Source organism: Pelmatolapia mariae, linkage group LG4 (assembly GCF_036321145.2).
Source record: "Pelmatolapia mariae isolate MD_Pm_ZW linkage group LG4, Pm_UMD_F_2, whole genome shotgun sequence".
NCBI lineage: Eukaryota > Metazoa > Chordata > Actinopteri > Cichliformes > Cichlidae > Pelmatolapia > Pelmatolapia mariae.
This window is the reverse complement of record NC_086230.1, coordinates 9,037,806-9,055,873: the sequence shown is the minus strand read 5'-3', so window position 1 is coordinate 9,055,873 and position 18,068 is coordinate 9,037,806. Positions and strand designations below refer to the sequence as shown.

At 42.3% G+C, this 18,068-nt stretch overlaps 1 protein-coding gene across 2 annotated transcripts; it reads right to left on the bottom strand.

Annotated features, from left to right (window-relative positions):
* Window positions 1-316: 316 nt before the first annotated feature.
* Window positions 317-17,629, bottom strand: smarca4a (SWI/SNF related, matrix associated, actin dependent regulator of chromatin, subfamily a, member 4a). Of its 2 annotated transcripts, none has more exons than XM_063471327.1 (34): window positions 17,427-17,629; window positions 15,530-15,792; window positions 15,142-15,274; window positions 14,074-14,523; window positions 10,419-10,517; window positions 10,072-10,327; window positions 8,945-9,071; window positions 8,627-8,800; window positions 8,326-8,499; window positions 8,018-8,188; window positions 7,874-7,924; window positions 7,631-7,761; window positions 7,424-7,487; window positions 7,234-7,346; window positions 6,981-7,128; window positions 6,685-6,848; window positions 6,508-6,574; window positions 6,283-6,393; window positions 5,942-6,184; window positions 5,749-5,862; window positions 5,527-5,634; window positions 5,350-5,436; window positions 5,167-5,213; window positions 4,917-5,083; window positions 4,668-4,831; window positions 4,295-4,561; window positions 3,646-3,723; window positions 3,334-3,552; window positions 2,703-2,965; window positions 2,504-2,609; window positions 2,256-2,357; window positions 1,974-2,106; window positions 1,739-1,878; window positions 317-1,010 (listed from the first exon to the last, which is right to left on the bottom strand). In XM_063471327.1, exons 2-34 carry the CDS (start codon window positions 15,749-15,751, stop codon window positions 978-980), a joined length of 4,926 nt encoding a protein of 1,641 aa, XP_063327397.1. In that variant the 5' UTR covers window positions 15,752-15,792; window positions 17,427-17,629; the 3' UTR covers window positions 317-977. The 2 variants fall into 2 exon arrangements, with proteins under 2 accessions (XP_063327397.1, XP_063327398.1); XM_063471328.1 differs by having other exon boundaries at window positions 4,334-4,561; window positions 17,427-17,628.
* Between the last annotated feature and the right edge of the window lie 439 nt (window positions 17,630-18,068).

Genomic DNA, 18,068 nt, shown 5'->3' with positions numbered 1-18,068 from the left:
AAAAAAAAAAAATGCCAAAGATGAGTTTCACAGACATAGAAATAGTTTTTTTGGACCAGTATGATGATACCAAAGATCTATTACTGAATAATTATAAATAGATAGTGAATAGTGAAGCTATTAATGAAAAAATATCTACAACACATGAACTGTATCTGAAAGTCATGCTTTTAAGAAATGGGAACTAATAAATGTGTTTGTTTGATTTTGTGATTAACCGTCCCAGTGTATAAATACACTCAGAGAAAGCCAGGCTTGATAACAACACTTGGTTGTAGGCTAAGTGTGTATTTGAAACAATGATGACAACAATGAATAATTATGAGATGCCTTTATTGTACTTTTTTTGGAATCCAGTGCCACAGACACGAGAAAATGGTCCAATCCCTCCCTCCCCCAATACAAACAGCCTGACAGGAAGGGTCTGCAGGGCGGGGGGGTGTACCGTGCTCCCGCTTGTAGTCTTAAATTAAACACAGATAATAATGAAGACACATCCAGGTGCATTTCAAGAGACACGCACGACATGCATTCAAAAAGGGGTCTTAAAGAACGCAGCGAGTCCTGGTTCACACGTACGCTCTTGTCCCAAAAAGTAAAAGACGACAAAATTAATACCACTTAAAAAACAGTTTGCTGTCTTTATGGCCCACCGTCAGTCTATAATAATTCAGGCTCTGTCATTTTCCCACTTACAGAAAAGAGGAAAAAAAAGGGCAAAGAGACACACTACTATTCATAATGGGAAAATGGTTTAAATATGGAAGTGGATGGTTCATAGCTTTCATATTTTAGTTTTTTTTAATTCTGTTTTTTAATTAATGGTATGCTTTAATGAGAATACAGTTGTCTCACTAAAAATCAGCTCATCTAGGTAAAACTAGGCCTGTCCACTCAATCTGCAGTATCTAAGTAAAATATATAAAGTCCAGTCAAGGGCTCAGTGGGTCGTTGGTCCAATCAGGAGGCGGATCACTTCAGTCTTCCTCGCTGCCACTGGCTGAACGCTCCTGAAGGAAACGGAAACAAAGATTTACTTTCACTATTCAACAAGACCTTGCACTGGAGACGACACAAGCACATAGCGCCCATCAAAAGTACCACAAACACCACAAAACACGAGTGGCGTGCAAATGATCCCAGCTCAGACCTAGAATAGAATGACTGGGTTGTTGTGAACTGTCTGAAGGGAATCACCATTACCAACACACCAGATAAAAGATGTGGCAATCATCATGATGATCAATGTATTTGATTTTGGTATTTTAATTTTGAAAAATGAACAAGAAAACATTATTTACCATCTAAAAATGTATGATTATGAGAAGTTGTTAGAGAATAGCTGCTCAATTGTAGCAAGAATTTGAATCATGGTCAGTTTGGCTGCATTTTATAATCCAGATTATAGCTTTAAAAACAAATCTTGTGTAAGTTAATTTTTTTAAAACTGAAATTCAAATGTAAAATATATTCATTAAAACAAAGCCCCTGTGTCAAATACTTGTGTGTCACGCAAAGGGATTTGTTTTAATGATTTAAAACAGGAAAACATCTGAGAGAGTGAATGCAGAACCGTTCTTCTGCTCATTCTTTCCAACAGGTTCTAAAGAGAACTCAAAGCTCTGTCGTTGTGACTGGAAAATCTGTCATTTAAATACATTAACATGAATGCAGAAGATTCAAGCTTTGATGCGTGCGTGCGCGTGTGTGTGTATTCGTTCTCCTGTTCTGCTCTCACCTCTTCCTGTTCCTCCTCGCTGTCGTCGTCGCTTACCACAGGTTTAGCCCGGGCTCCGCGGCCCCGCCGCCGTTGTCCTTTCCCTCCTCTCTCCCCCTTCTCTTTCCGGCCCAGTTTAATCTTCACCTTCACTGAACGACCTGATGAGGGATCAAAGATTAAGAACAAAATAATGCTGAGTGAGCCTCACCGCCCGCTGATGCTATAAAAGCTACCGTGCCTCTCCAATACTCACATTCAGACTCCGAGCCTTCATCTACCTCCTCCTCTTCCTCCTCGCTTTCTTCTCCCTCGCTTTCATCCTCCTTCTCTATCTTCTGTCTCACGCTGGTGAAGACGGACTGGAGCACAATGGAGTCCTCGTAGATCTAAAAAAAATTTAATGGTTAAAGAGAGAAACAAAGTTAGCTTCCAAAATAGGAAAACTTGTAAGTTAAATGAGTTGAATATTTAACTTACAAGTTAAATATTCAACTCAGCACACGCTGGTGAGCGTGTGCTGCTTAGCATCACTCACCAAAGAGCCCTCCAGGTTGAAAGTCTGGGCGTTCTGACACAGCAGCATCACATCCTTCTCCAGGTCGTTCAGGCTGCGGTATTTGTGGCTGCGGATCCGCTCCTGATGCACAGAGAGAGAAACAACAGGCAGCAGTCAGATATGTAGGATTTAATAAGTTGGAATCTAAAAAAGAAATACATATATATATAAAAAATAATAAAAAAAAAAAATCGGTAACCATTGATGAGGTAATTTTTGATCCTCACCTTGATCTTTCTGAAGTCCACTGGTTTGCGGATGAGCTCGTAATACTCGGGCAGCTCTTTGCGAGATGGGAGCTGGATGAAGACTTCGCTCAGTTGTCGGCCATTGCTGCAAAGGAGACATGTTAGTTAAAAACGCAATCAAACTAAATTTTCACGCCTTCTGCTAATCCTGCGCTCTTCAGAAGAGTGGTCTCCTCACCCGTCCTTGTATTTGATGACAGCGTCAACAATCTTCTTCATCTTCTTAGTGAGAGATGGAGGGTTAGGAGAGAGCTTCTCAGCAGGTGGGCGACCCCGTTTCTTTGCTTTCTTTCCATCGTCGTCCTTGTCCCGCCCGCGGCCGCTGCTGGAGCTGGGTGTGGCCGGGCCGCCGTCGTGGTCACGGTCTCTCTTGCGCTTTCTGGTCGTCTTCTTGTGACGCACTTCCTCTTCAATGTCCTCTAGATTGCCTTCTTCTATGGCCTGTTCAAAGAGAAATACAGTTGAAAACTAATTTAATAGGAACACGTGAGTTGTAGGTCCATGAGTTGTAAGAGCGACTCTTTTACGAAAGCCAGAACTGGCATTTTTAAAACCCGGCAACGAGAGAAATGGCTACACAAAAACCAACAATAAGCCATAGACTGTAGCCTCAATGTGCTCTATTGTTGTGTACTGTTTGTGTCGCATACAAATGACATCACAGACTTTCAGAGGCATTGCTATAGCAACCCTACGCACATTAGGTGGAACTCTACTGTAATGAAAAACGACAGAAACTGAGTAGAGGCTGAACTAGTGGGAAAAGACCTAATATCGATTCAGCTGTCAGTATTTGGGACTCATCCCACCTTGAGCCACTGCTTCTCTGTGAGCGAGTCGCTGTAGTCCACCTCCTTGCGCTGGCGCGACCCTCTGCCAAACATCTTCTCCTCCTCCTCCTCGCAGGTTAGCCTCTCAACCTCAGCGTCGTCTTTCAAAATCCAGCCGGGCAGGTCGTCCTCCTCCATCAGACGGGGTTTCCTCTTAGGGTTACGGGCCTCCTCGCGGCGTCTGTCTAGATCCATACGCTGAAATGAAAAACAAAACAAAAAACAGTGTGATTAGAGTCAGATTCAAAAAATTTAAAAGTGTCTAATAACTGACATGAAACCAAGACGAACCATGAACTGTTCAAACTCCTCTTCGCTCCTCGCTATCATCTGATTGACGGTCTCATCATCAGGCACTTCGTCTTCCTCCTGCAGATAAATGAGACGGGCTGAATGAGCGATGGCTGACTGCAGATTTGTGGCACCTCAGACCCAAGTCTCTGAACTAATGACTCTCAAACACAAATGGAAAGCCAAGCAGCAATATGAATTACTAGCAATTCATTGAACATTACTATGCTTTACGTAGACACTGTAAATATCACTTGCAGTTACAGGATGCACTAGATGACTAACGCTGTGCAAATGAAACTGATACTAAAAGTAAAGGTAAACAAATCCTTAACTTTGCATGAAAGAGTTTAAAGCCATAAAGAGGGGAAAAGGAAAGAAAATATAAAACGGGAAAAGCTTTTATGTTAGAGTGAAGGATAAAGTATCATATTAACCATCAAAGGTTTGTGCAGAAGCAGAAATACATAGGGGAGAAAGGGAGAAGTCTGGATTGATGAAAGCTCACAAATCCTGAGAAAAGAGGGGAAATAAGGAAAAGAGACAGAAAGAGGAGAGGGGGGGGAAGGGAGAGAATGAAGAGGTGGGGCAGCGCACAGGCGGACGCGGGCGGGTGGGCGATGTGGGAACAGGTTTAGATCACACCCACCCACGCCCCCCTAGTGCGGCAGCCTCCTCGAGCCCCGACCTCGTCCTGTTCCTCGTGCTCCAGAATAGCCTGTAAGAAGGCCCGACGTTCATAGCCTGAAGACTTCTGGTCGAACATGCCGGCCTGGATGACCTTCTGGTCCACGTTCAGCTTGTACTTGGCTGCTGCCAGGATCTTTTCCTCCACGCTGTTGACGGTGCAGAGGCGCAGCACGCGCACCTCGTTTTGCTGACCGATACGGTGCGCTCTATCCTGGGCCTGCAAGTCCTGTAGGGAGCACGCACAGACAGTTTAGGTGGAATCGTTATGCAGAAAGCAAACATGTTCACAACAAACAGGCCATTTCCTGAACTTCTTTGTGCACATAAAGTACCTGGTGCGGGTTCCAGTCACTGTCAAAAATGATGACAGTATCAGCAGATTGCAGGTTCAGGCCCAGACCTCCAGCCCTGGTGCTGAGCAAGAACACAAAGTACTCAGAGGCGGGGTCGTTGAACGTCTTCAGCAGCATGCCACGATCCTCTGCTTTGGTGGTACCTAAGAAAACATCACGTCAGCTTTGTTAGTGACTCCCGGTAGTTCAATATGACTCTCTTATAGTTAACAGCCAAAAGGTTCTCACCATCCAGACGCAGGTACTTGAAATTGCGGTACGCAAAATAGTCCTCCATGATGGTCATGAGTGAGGTCATTTGACAGAAGAGCAGCACTTTGTGGTTGGTGGCCCTCAGCTTGGGCAGGATACGATCCAGCAGCTCAAACTTTCCAGAGGCACGATACAGGTCAGGGCTGGACAGGGAAAAGGAGAATATGAGTGACACTGACCGAGCACCTAACATTTATCCACAGACACAGTTTTTCGCTTTACGTACCCTGTGATGATTCCACCAGAATAACCGAGATGCTCCGAGAAGGACTCCTGTAAAAGAAAACAAGTAAAAATGATTAATATCATATGTTTTTTTTTGTATTTCAGCTTTAAAACATCTGTTCTACTGTCTTTTAAAAATATTTACTGGTATCATGATTTAAATGGTGGTGTTTGTGTCTGGTACCTCAATGTGCTGGAACATGAAGGGGTGATTGCAAATCTTCCTCAGCTGCATGATAGTGTTCATCAGGGTCTTCGTGCCACCTTTACCCTGTAAAATGAGGAGAATAAATTAGGCGTCTATTATTTCAAATTTTCTTTAAATGACCACAAAAGAACTGAGTTCGAGACATCAGCTTACCTTCTTGTCTTTTTCTGAACCGTCTGTGAGCAAGACTCCCTTGGCCTGCATGTGTCTGTACAGAACCCTCTGCAGAGCTGACATGTCGCACTTTATGACATACTCCACCTGTAGAACAACAACAAGGGGAAATCTCAGCAGGGCAACTACATTTTTTTGACCTGTTCTGAGCAGAAATATTTCAGTGTTGAATATGTTTTGGCAAAAGCTGTGCACACTGACCTTCTCTGGCAGCTGCGCCTCGACTTCTTTCTTGAGTCGCCGCAGCAAGAAAGGTCGGAGCACCTTGTGTAAACGTCGAATGATCAGGATGGTCTCTTCTTCATTTAGGTCAACCTTGAAACGTGAGAGAAGAACACTGATTAGAAAGTCTCCACAACTATTTCCAACAATCCCGACCAGACTGTAAACGCACCTTCTCTCCAGTCATGGCGAATGGGGCGTTGAACCACTGTTCGAAGGTGCTGCAGCTCTTGAAGATCGTGGGCAAGAGGAAATTGAGCAGGGCCCAGAGCTCGGGGAGCTTGTTCTGCAGCGGAGTTCCTGTGAGCAGCAAACGTCGTGGCGCCAAGTAGTGTGTGTTCAAGACTTGGGTCAGCTTACAGTGATGGTTCTTCATACGATGGCCTTCATCCACAATCATGTACTTCCAGCGGATCTTTATGAAGAAGATATGGCATTTATTCAGCGTGTTTTTGACTACCGTTTAAAAGACAAGATTTAGATCTGGAAGAAGACGTGACAGGACTGTCTTACCTTTGCTAACACCTGCTTATCCTTAATAATGTACTCATATGTGGTCAGCAGCACGTTGAACTTTCCGCTACGTAAAATTGGAACGAATGAACGTCGAGCAGCTGGAGACCCCTGAAAGATAAACAGATATTAAGTAAACCAAATAACTGAATTAAAAATGGTGTAAAGCGTTTTCGTCATGTTGCGAGCAAAGCGTGACTGAAGTACTAATGCAACATCACTGACCTTGTAGGAAACCTTCACAACAGACGGTGCCCACTTATCAAACTCATACACCCAGTTTGATAAAGTTCTGTAAACAAAAGAACACAGCTCTGATTGAGGAACAGCAGCCTTTTCACTTTTCGTCATTTTTAAGCCGATGCTTTCGAAAGGGAACCGAGGAGACACGTTCACACTTACGAGAGAGGTACGATGATGAGGAAGGGCCCATTGATGCGCTTGTACTCCATGAGGTAAGTGATGAGGGCGATAGTCTGGATCGTTTTGCCTAGACCCATCTCATCAGCCAGGATGCCATTCAAGTTGTTGTTGTAAAGTGACACCAGCCACTCCAGACCTTTGATCTGAACAGTAAATGGTTCAAATAAGCTTCAGTTTACTCAGATTATCCAACATTTATTTATATAATCCACCATTAAAATCCAATCTAACAATGCTAATGTTATGCTGCTCTTTTCTGTGTCGTGATGAGCTACCTGGTATTGCTTGAGCTGCCCATTGACCAGCAGTGAGGACTGTTTATCCACTTTCTCAGTGACAGCGTGAGCCACTGCATAGTAGGACTGCAGGCCGCGGTTGAAACTTGCACTGCCGTACTCGTCGTCTACATCCTGCTTGGCGTGTCTGATGGAAGCAGAAAAGACATGATTCGTGTAAATTTCATAATATTATAATTAAACCAACCAGTTATAAACAGAGGATAATTATAAAGTACAACAATTGTCTTACTCAATGATGTGCAGGACATCCACTTCTGATACATCTTCACTGTCGGGGTCAGGGATCTTCTTCTTCTCTTCTGTTGGAGCTGAAGACGGCTGAGGCTGGTCGTCCTCTTCCTCCTGAAGATACAAAACAAAACGGGATGTCAGAAAGCTGCTCCACCACCACAAACACAATCTGAAGCTGCTTTACGTACCTCCTCCTCCTCCTCCTCTTCTGAACCGCTGCCTTCACTGTCGGAGCGTGGCGCTACTTCGTATCTGAGAAGGAACACAAGGATAGAAAAAGAGATAAGCGAGTGCCTTGTCGTTTTGCTGGAGGATGAAACACGGCTTTTGCACAGATATTCCAGACACTGAATTTAAATCATTTCTACAGAAATCAAGACAGACTTGACGCTTACCCTGGGTTCATTTCAAGCCAGGCTTCCAGCTGCCCAGCCTTGGGTGCTTCCACACCCGTCAGGATCTTTCCACTGTCTACATGGATGACCTTGACTGGTAGGTCACTCATTTGACTAGTCTCATCTAAAGGCTGGGAGAGGAAAGGAGGAAAACCAAAACAACAACAAAAAAATACACATTAAAAATGGGCGTGATCTCTATGGTAGAGTTCCCTTAAAGTAATTTTACTGTTTGACACTCACCTCTCCGTCAGGCCCCAGAGCAGGAGCAGCTCCCTCTGGAGCCTCGGGCTTCTGAAAGCATCAAATAATTTTAGTTTTTCACTTTTTTTTTTCTCTTTATGTGGATGAAATTTTACATTACTCTTCTATATTTAATTCATGTACCTTCTTTTTCTTCTTCTTCTTCTTCTTCTCTTTGAGTGCTTGTGCAGCCTTGTGCGCGCGCACCAACTCAGTGAGGTTGGCCACGTATTCGTCTGTCTGCTGTAGCAGGTACGCCAGGCGCTTGTCTTTCTTCTGGTCGATAAGTTTACGATAACCTTCTTCATCTTCAGCCTGGGAGGAGATTCGCACAGAGGTCAGATCATTTTGTGACACAAATAAACGTCAAATATAATTCCTATCATTCATTTCAGAGACTGTGCTCCTTCCGGCAGATACAGACTCATTTTGACAGACTGAGAAAGTCTCACCATCAGCCTCCGCATCCTCTCCTTTTCAATGCGTTCATTCTCTTTCTTCTGCTCGCGCTCAGTGTTGGCATGATAGGTGGCGACAGCTTTGGTGGCCTTCTGGATCTTTGCTGTGATGGAGCGGTGATACTCCTTAAAGTCCTTGGCATGCTGCAGGATGCTGTTGAGGTATTCCTTTGAAAAACAAATGCTTAAATTAGACTCTTTACATTAACTACACCTCATCATATTTGTTTTAACAAATATCACAATATAAAACATCCAATTAGACGCCTTAAGATCTTTTAGAAATCGTCTGTACCTGGTGTTTCTGGCGCCGTTTGCGCTCTTGTTCAATCTTCTGCTGTTTCTCCAGCTTCTCAGTGATACGAGCCTCACGTAGAGACTGCCGTTTGCTGCGTTTGTAGGCCTTAGCATTAAGGGCAGTTTCCAAAGCAGTGTCACGGCGCATGCAAACAACAACCTCCTGGCGCAGCTACAAGCACAGAAAAGGAAGACAATATAAGTTTTTCACTGGGAAAAGTAAAGAAGAGATAACAAGAAAGCTGATTAAATATGCAGAGTTCAGGTGTCTGTATTATAAACACATTTGCAGGTAGCAGCAGATACAATTATCTACCTGTCTCTGGAAGTTAAGCAGCCTGAGGGCCTTGAGCTCGATGGTGGCTTTGGTGCGTAGATCACCAGCTAGAGAGCCAGGCAGGTTCTCAAGCTCCTGTATACGGTGAGAAATACGAGCCTGAAGCCTGAAAATTTTAAAGATAGAAATATTACAAAGATTAAAGTTGAAACCATTATTGTTCTCCCTCCATACAAAAGTAGAAGAACCCTCAAAGTGATGGATGTCTGTGTGTTATCAGTTCAGGGATTTAATTTCCTATTCAAACTGGAAACGTCTCGTTTCTCAGATTTTTTTAGTCTTACTATAATCCCGATACTTTTATGCTGTCAACTACATCCTGAGCAGTACAGAATTTTTTAAGGCCGACACCAATATTTAGTGATATTTCGATATCTAGGCCGATATTCTTTTTCCTTCACACTCACCAAACATAAAAACATTAGCCTAGCATTTATTATATATAGTGGTTTATTTACTTGTTTACGCTCTGCTCGGATCATTTGCTTGCTGTGTTTGTGGCATTCTGAATGTGTTGCCAAAAAGGAAGTTGCAGAGTGCCCTCTGGTGGACAAAGTATGCAACATCAACACTCATGACATCACTGAAGAGCATTTCTCTCATCTCTTTTTTTTCTTTTTTAAACTTAACGGTTTTAATCATCAGCCAGCATTAATGCAGACACAGATAGATGGGCAAAAAGCTAATATCAGCTAATAATATCAGTTTGCTGATGAACTGATTGGGCTCTACCATCAATTATTCCTTTTAGCTTAACTGTGCAACTTATTGGTCACGTGCAGCTTCTCAGGTTGTGGGATAAAATTCTCAATAAGATGCTTTGGGCTGCAACTACATAAAATCTTTATTTTTTAAGAAAACTAAGACACCAACCAATTTGAATAACACCAGTTATGAATTTCAAATTTAAGTAGAAAACAACGATATGGAAATAGAATTATAAATTACAAAGTGATGTTTTATTATTTATTTTTAACTTTTTTTTTTTTACCATATTGTAGGAAGCATTCAATGAGCTCCTGACAATTTTCATCATGTTCAAGGACAAAATATTTTCTGTGTAGCTCAGTACTGTTTGCCATTCCATGTCGTTTCCCTTTCCTCACCTGTACTCTCTCTCCTGGAGGATCTCCACTGGATCGAGACCACGAGGTTTTTGGATGGGGGTTATGCGATTCTGCTTCTGGTGTAGCATCATGGGAGGGGGCTGTGCAGGCTGTCCTGGCGACTGTGTCTGAGGGGGCATAACAGGGGAGGCTGCTGGAGGCACTGAGGGAGGAGCAGGAGAAGGTCGGCCTGTGGGTTGGGGTGGAATTAACTTCTGGGGAGGGTTAGAAGGGGCAGCAGCGTTCACCATTGGTCCTAAAAAAAGAGAAATTTAGGAAAGATTATTTTTAATTGTAGGTATAAACAAAATACACATGTGTGAAGTTGGTGCTTAACCTGGGTTTACCTTCAGGCCATGATTTGGGAGGTCCATTCGTAGGCTGGCCTTGCATACCTGGAGGAACTCCTGCAGGTCCAGGAGGAGCTATATTGGGACCTACCATACCTAAAACAAAAACCGAATCATATTAATCTGTTTTTTGACATAATTTGTAAATGCTGAACATTGCGCAATCGCTCCTGCCCTCTAGATAGATGCAATATTATTATTATTATCATCATGGGATCAAGAGCAGGGTTATTATAGTTTTGTATTTTTTTTTTATTAGGTTTGATTTTTACTTTGTTTCAACTTTGTTTTTAATCCAGTTTAGTTTCAGTTAGTTTCTAGAGTGAATTTGCTCATTTCAGTTTAGTTTTTATTGTTTGAAAATATTTAGTTTTCATTTACTTTCAGTGCTAATTTTAATGTATGATAATTATTTGTTTATTTATGGCATATGTCATGAGCAAGATTTGGGAAAATCAGTACAGATAGTAAAATATAACCAGAGCTTTTTGAAAGCAGTTGATTCACAGGGTTGTAGACATCAAACCCTCATCAGGAAGTCTGTGGTGATAATGAGTTCTTACAAAAATTAACAAATAGCCAAACTAAGGATATTTCCTCTACAATTGTACTTTAGTTACTTTCCAAGTTCACAAAAATGTTGTTTTTTTGTTGTTTTTTTTTTACCCCAAAGGTAACAACAATTGGCGGCACCAGTGTACACGGCCTGCCACCTCCTGCTGTCAGCTTTGTACCTATCCTGTTTCTGACACTTGTAACAAGAAATGTCAACGCTCTCCTGGTTTATGATCGCCGACTGCTGCTTGATCTCCGTTTCTCTGCCAATCCTTTTCTGAAGTCTTAGCTGGAATTATGCCCTGATATGACGGGGTTTTAATCACAGGAGTCCTAAATATCCATGTCTACTGTCCTTCTGGCCCCCCTTATTGATTTAATTTTGTACAAATTGGTACCGCTCCCACGCAAGAGCAAAGACACACTCTGGATCTGGTTTTATCCTGCAGCCTTCCTGTTTACATTGTTGAAATATCTGATCCGCTTGTCCAAAACCTAAATCTGAAGCATGGCTTAATGATGTCAGTATCGCTGCTAGAAGGCCGGAGAACTAAACGAAGGTGGGAAAAAGATAAGTTACATGTGTCATATGACATTTTGAGAGAAAGTAAGAGTAAGTATAAAATTTTTTTGTTGAAGCTGAGAAATCAAAGTACTTTTTCACATAAATGAGAATAATCAACACAAACCTTGTGTGACTTATTAATTCAATTCATAATACTCCTCCATCTGCTAATACCGTCACCTGAAATTTGTGAAAACCTCAAATTCTTTGATAACGTTGCACAAGTGAGAGCCAACATCTCCCTCCCCTCTTATGATCCTTCAATGTGACATGCTCTACTGCTTTTTACCAGTTTGAACCTGTGTCTCTTTGAAGAAAATTGTCACTCAGATCAAACCAGCATCTTGCCCCACTAATGTGCTCTGGGAGACTATTGGTCCAAATGTCCAATCTATCATTAACAGCAGTCTCACATCTGGTGTTGTTCCCACTTGTTTTAGACATCTGTGGTTCATCCATTGATTAAAAAAGCAAACACGGATGCCTCTATCCTCTCTAACTTTAGACTGATTTCAAAATTGCCTTTTATGGCTAACATTTTAGCAAAAACTGTATTTTTACAGTTGCAGTTTTTCATAGACTCTCAGAGGAAACTTCCTGGTCTCATTTTAAAGCTGCTCACAGCACCGAATCTGCACATTTAAGATTTCTTAATGATCTTTTACTGCTGCTGCTTTTGATGCACTTAAAAACTAAGAATGATATGGTTATGTAATTTAAAAAAAGCAAACAAGAGAACACCATGTGGGAATCAAAGGTAGAGCTGTAGAGTGGTTCAGGTAGGTTCAGGCCTTTCATCTACCAAGCACATAACCTTGGCCAGTCCTTTTTTCTCTCTACCTTCTTCCCATGGGCCTGATTTTTTAAAAAAAACATGGCCTTGGCTACCGTTTTTATGCACATGACACCCAATTTTACATGCCTATAAAAAGAAATGTCAGCTCTCCTAAACCACAACTGGAGAGTCTGAAAGATATCAAAGGATGGCTCAATGTTCAGTTTAGGATCCATTTTAAGATTTTATTCTATATTTTGAAATACAATACTTGGCTTCTAACTAGGGCTGCCATGATTAGTCGACTAGTCACGATTACGTCGACTATCAAAATCGTCGACGACTAATTTAATAATCGACGCGTTGTTTGAAGCTTTGTAAGATCCCAAACGACGCAGGAATCAGTAGTAGGATTTAAGAGTGTAATAACGGACTGAAACAGAAGATGGCAGCACTGCATGTACAAGGATGCCAGCTGCCATTAAACCCCGAAGAAGAAGAAGCTGTGTCCCAGAATTCATAGCGCGGCCCTGCTCAGTTTCCAACAATGGCGTCAGCTAGTTAGCTTTAATACTACTCTTATTATTCTTTCTGGGTCACAAAATAAACGTTTCACATATTTTCAGGCGAGAATGTAGCTGTGTAAACCTCAAATATCTGCTCGGTTTATCAAGACACCACATATTTTCAAAAGCGCCCCGACGTTTTCGGAGACGTCTGTTACCCACCAGCTCGATAGCTAGCCGGGGTTCAAGGCTTACTAGAGCCCGTGAGAACACCGGACTCCCGGCAAATCGTTTTCAAACCCACCGCCGTCTTTCGCTACTCAGGTTAAACATGATATATAAGTCACTTAGATAACTTAAAAATGTTATTGTTTGGCTTTTTTCAGTATTTTATTTGTTCCTGAGTAAACCGGTCTGGCTAAGATTAAAATTATAGTTTTTACACAGCTGAATAAACGTCAAACAGACAACTGATTATCAGAAGTGTGAGATGCTCCGGTGTCCTGTTATATTTTGGATAGCAAGGAGCAGACGGCTGAGTTTATTAAACTTCACCGAAACAATCTGCAAGTTTCATTTAAATTCAATAAACTATCATCTTGTCTTTATTTTTAGTTAGCACATACCTTAAACACTTAAAGCTGTAAGCTAATGATAGTTATATAAGAGCAGATGCATGCTGGTGTAATAAGCTGTACGTTGTACGTCCAATGGATGCATGATCTGATTAGTCGACTAATCGCAAAAATAATCGGTGACTAGTCGACTATCAAAATAATCGTTTGTGGCAGCCCTACTTCTAACTCCATATATTCCCTCAAGTTCGCTAAGGTCCATGGACCAGTTTCCCCTAGCTGTCCCTAAAACCCGGCTGAAAACCAGGGGCGACCGAGCCTTTTACGCTATCGCCCCCAACTTGTGTAATAATCTCCCGGCCCATGTTAGCATGGCTCCTTCATTACCTGTTTTTAAAACACATCTTACAACTCGTCTTTATTATTTGGCTCTTATCATAGAACGAGAGTGGCATGTTCTAACCTTCTATTTATTATAATTACTATTGTTGTTGCTGCTGATTTGTTGTGTGGTGATTTGTGTGTAATTTTTTGCTGCTTTGTCTTTAAAAAGTGCTTTATAAATAATTTGGATTGGATAGTTTAGTTTTAGTTAACTATAATAAACTTGATCATGATCAAAGGTTCAGATTTTCCTTTAACTTCTGCAAAATAAATAAACATAAAAACCCCTCACCATGTTGTCTATTGTAATTTGCTGGAGCTGGTCCCGGCCCAGCACCCGGGCCACCTCCAGGCCCTGTAGAAGGTGGCATATTAGGCATTGGCTGTTGCTGCATCCCTGGCATGGGCCTCTTTCCCTGCACAGCCATCTGCAGGTGCTCTGGTAGAGGCTGACTGCGTGCCAGCATCTTGTAGGCCATAATCTGTGCCCTGAGTTGGTGTAGCTGGTTCTGGTTGAAGGGAGTGGGTCCACCTGCACCACCTGCTGCAACAGGGGGGCCCCCTGGCCCTTGGGGACCAGCACGATTCGGTTGACCCATACCCTGATTTGAGTCTCCACTTCCCTCCATAGGGCCTGCTCCCGGGCCAGATGGGCCTCCAGGCATCATGGGACCAGAAGGAGGGCCGTTGGCTGGGACGGGACTAGGTGCGTGCTCCGAGCCTCCTAATGGAGAGGGGTAACCTGCAGACAGAACAGGGGCACAATGGGTATGGCAAAAAGTTATCTCTGGAGTGTTAAAGAAGGTTTTATGTAATTTAAAACAAACAAACAAGAAAAACATGTTGAATAAGGATAATAAGAGAACCAGGTGACTGTATCTCCATGTACTATAGATAAACTCTAACACTGCTGTGGTGTCTTCTATATTCCTCCCTCTGAACAACCTTTGTTGCTTGCTGACTGTGGTTTTGTAGATGCAGCTGCTTTTGTTGTTGTCTGAAAGGGGAAGCCCCTGAACCCCGCCCCTCCTGTCACCCTGCCCAGTGCTGTCTGCTACTGCTGCTACATGAACAGCAACACAAGAGGAGAAACCGGCTGGATGGGTTTCCACACGCACATTGTATACCAGCACAACTGCATTACTGGTTTCTTTTGCAAAGAGCATTTCAGGGCCAGAACTAAGTTCTATGAGTTAAATTTTTCTTCACTCAGTGTGCATTAACTCAAGTTAGAAGAGGATTGAAGACGTAGACTTTACCACAAACGTATCAACATGACACTATGCTGTTAGTTTAGGTTTCACCTTTCTAGTCCTGACACATGTTACCATGAAGCACTTTTCTGTGTGACACAACATACCTTGGGAATGTTGGTCCATCGGGCTCGGAGGGGGTCCCATCCCACTGTGTCCCCCTGGTCTCATGCCCATGCCCTTCATCTGGCCATAGCGAGGGTCGTCGGGCATTCCCTTCTCATGCATGGCTTCCATTGGCTGCATAAATGAAACCGAATAATCATAAATGAAACAAACACTGAAGTTTGTGCAGTGTGACACGGGAACACACTGCACAAAACAATTAACAGGAAAGACACGTAAAGTATGTAAAGTACAGAAATGATTCCACAACCACTCACTTTATCTAATGATAAACATTACTGTGTTTAAGCTATTCACAATAATCACATGCATGTTTTAACAACAAGAAGATTGCGTTATTTGACAAAATGTCTTTTTTTTTTATTTTACTTTATGCATCTGGTGCATGTTGTCCTGAGGATATCCTGAGGGTCCCTGTGGAGGATGGGGGTGTCCAGATCCTGGAGGTCCTGGGCTAGGCCCCATCATGTTGTGGGCTGAGCCTGGTGAGGGACCTGGACTTGGCCCCATCATGCCTCCTGGAGATGGCCCTGGGCCTGGGGAGGGACCAGGGCGAGGTGTCCCTCCCATAGGGGGGTCAGGAGTGGACATCTCTCAGGGGGAACTGGGAATGTGTGGCTGCAGGAAGTACCCTTAAAAGAGACATTGCAACAAGAATTAAAAAAAGACATGTATACATGTTACTCTAGTTACTTAAAATGAAAGGTGTTTCACCCTAAAGAAGTAAATTCTAGACACTAGAAAAAAATACAACAAAATTTCCATGTTTAAAAAAAAAAATGAAGTAACAGAAAATTTAAATGGAAATCTTCAGTACTTTTTTCAAAAAGAAAAAAAAAGGAAGAAGATGAAGAAACTCTATAACATTTTTAAAAGTTAAAAATGTCCCCTGTTATGGCCTGAAATCAAATGTCAAAATGTTTTACAAATGCTTATTTCATCTGACCAATAATCCAAACTCGGAAGATTTTAAACAAGCACTGGTGAGACAAAAATAAATGAGCAATTCATTTCATTTTGTTTGCTGACTGACTGACTTAAATGAATAACTGGTTATCTGAATTGTTACATCTGATCACAGTCTCACATGTTTCACGTTGCTGTGTTAAGACAAAAGTATATTTATAAAGCCGTTCAATATTGGATGCTTCATTGCAGATGTGAAATGACTATTAAAATAAAAGTGATCCCGTCACTGTTTTCCCCCCCAAATGTGTCATTTGGTGAAGTACACAAGTCGTAGTGTGCCTAGTACTGTTAAACATGAACTACAGACAGCTGACTAATGTTTTTATGCCGTTACAGCATTTAAATGTCCACTCCTGATGTCCTGCTTAAGTGTACAAATGGGCAGCTGCTGACAGGAACTAGATAATTCATATACTTTATGCTGAATATCTGACTTTTAAAGGTCAAGTGTGTCACACAAGAGATTTAACTTTGTCTGGAATCTTTTTAAAGACACAATTAGTTAACTTGAACATCACTTCGTGGAAGAAAACTGTTACGAGACACCTCTATCGAAGAGGCCCTGTTATGACACAAATAAACGCTTTGGTTAAAACAAAAAACAAAAATACAGAGTCTCTCTTAAATCAATGAGAGAACAGCATAATAATAAAAACTTTGCCAAAGTCCAGTTGTCCAAAGTTTACATTTATAAGCCAATAACAGTTAGGCTAGCTATTGTTGGCTAACGTTAGCCAGGCCTAGCAGAATTTAAAGTTTACGTTACATTATATGTGTTAACTTTAACTCTCTCCTTCTCGTAATGCAACACAGTTCTAGTGGTATTCACCGGGTTGCTGGTTCCGTCTGAAAATAACACTAAAATAATAGTATTTCTACAAGGAACACAACCCGGATTTAAGACTTGTCGGCTGGCTCGTTAGCGAGCTAGTTCAGTTAGCCTAGCCGGCCATGCTCTCCGAGGCCAATTAGGGCAAAAAAAGACGTCTTGTTTTGCGAGATAGTGGCCGAGATGCGGCGACATGTGAAAGGTTAGAGCATCCCTTCATCTACCAAGCTGATTGATCCAACGCGCCTCCCGTACCCCTGGCTCAGCGCTCTGCTCTTAGCACATTTCCAAAAACAATTTTCATTCATTACACACTGTCGCGCCACAGCAGCGGCACGGTAATGTCGGTCTCCTTTTCTCTAACGAAGAAGGGAAAAAACCCTACGAAAGCTCAACAATCCTCTAACAGCAGCGCGAAACGCACACAAAACTCCCTTACTGCCCAAAGAAAAACTAAAGCGAACTTACACAAGTGGTGGAAGTTGATGTTTGAAGTGTCGCCGGTTGCAAAGTCTCTTCGTTTTCCTCCTAGCCAGAAACAAAGAGCGACCTACCCAGTTGGTTTTTTTCCTTCACCCCCCCCCTCTCTCGGCAGATTGTATCGCTGAGACCGGCCTGTGCGGCTCTACAGCGCCGCCTCTGCGCAGGCTCCTCGCTCCCTTCCCGCATGCTCAGTGCAGCCTCTGAGATACAAGCAGGCACGAAAGCCCTAGAAGCCGGCATGGGGGATGGGTGAACGAGGCAAATACTGTATTATGGACGAGTATATTGAAATATGATTTAACCCAGCACTTATCAGCGTGAAAGTACGCAAATGCTCTTAGTACGCGTGAGAAACCACAATTAAATAAACTGTGGCACGAAAACGGTGTCGAGTGCACTTTTCTTTCATGTCATTATTGCTTTGTTTGTACCTAATAATAATCTATCTTTCTAACCTTGCGGCCAATGTGTGTTGATCAGCGTTTAAGACACATTAATGATTGGTTTGCTGTTTACGCTACGAAAGGAAATACTTCAAAAAGATACATGTAAAGACACACTGTAACCCTACTATAATATGAAACAAAGAAAACAAAGGCATGTGAACCTATAAAATGCTACAAAGAC

Coding starts and splice junctions, on each gene's coding strand:
- smarca4a (XM_063471327.1), bottom strand. CDS start 15,751: ATGTCCACTCCTGACCCCCCTATGGGAGGGACACCTCGCCCTGGTCCC. Junction 14,524..15,141: donor GATGGACCAACATTCCCAAG/GTATGTTGTGTC, acceptor TTCTGTCTGCAG/GTTACCCCTCTCCATTAGGA. Junction 5,437..5,526: donor GTTCAGAAAAAGACAAGAAG/GTAAGCTGATGT, acceptor CTCATTTTACAG/GGTAAAGGTGGCACGAAGAC.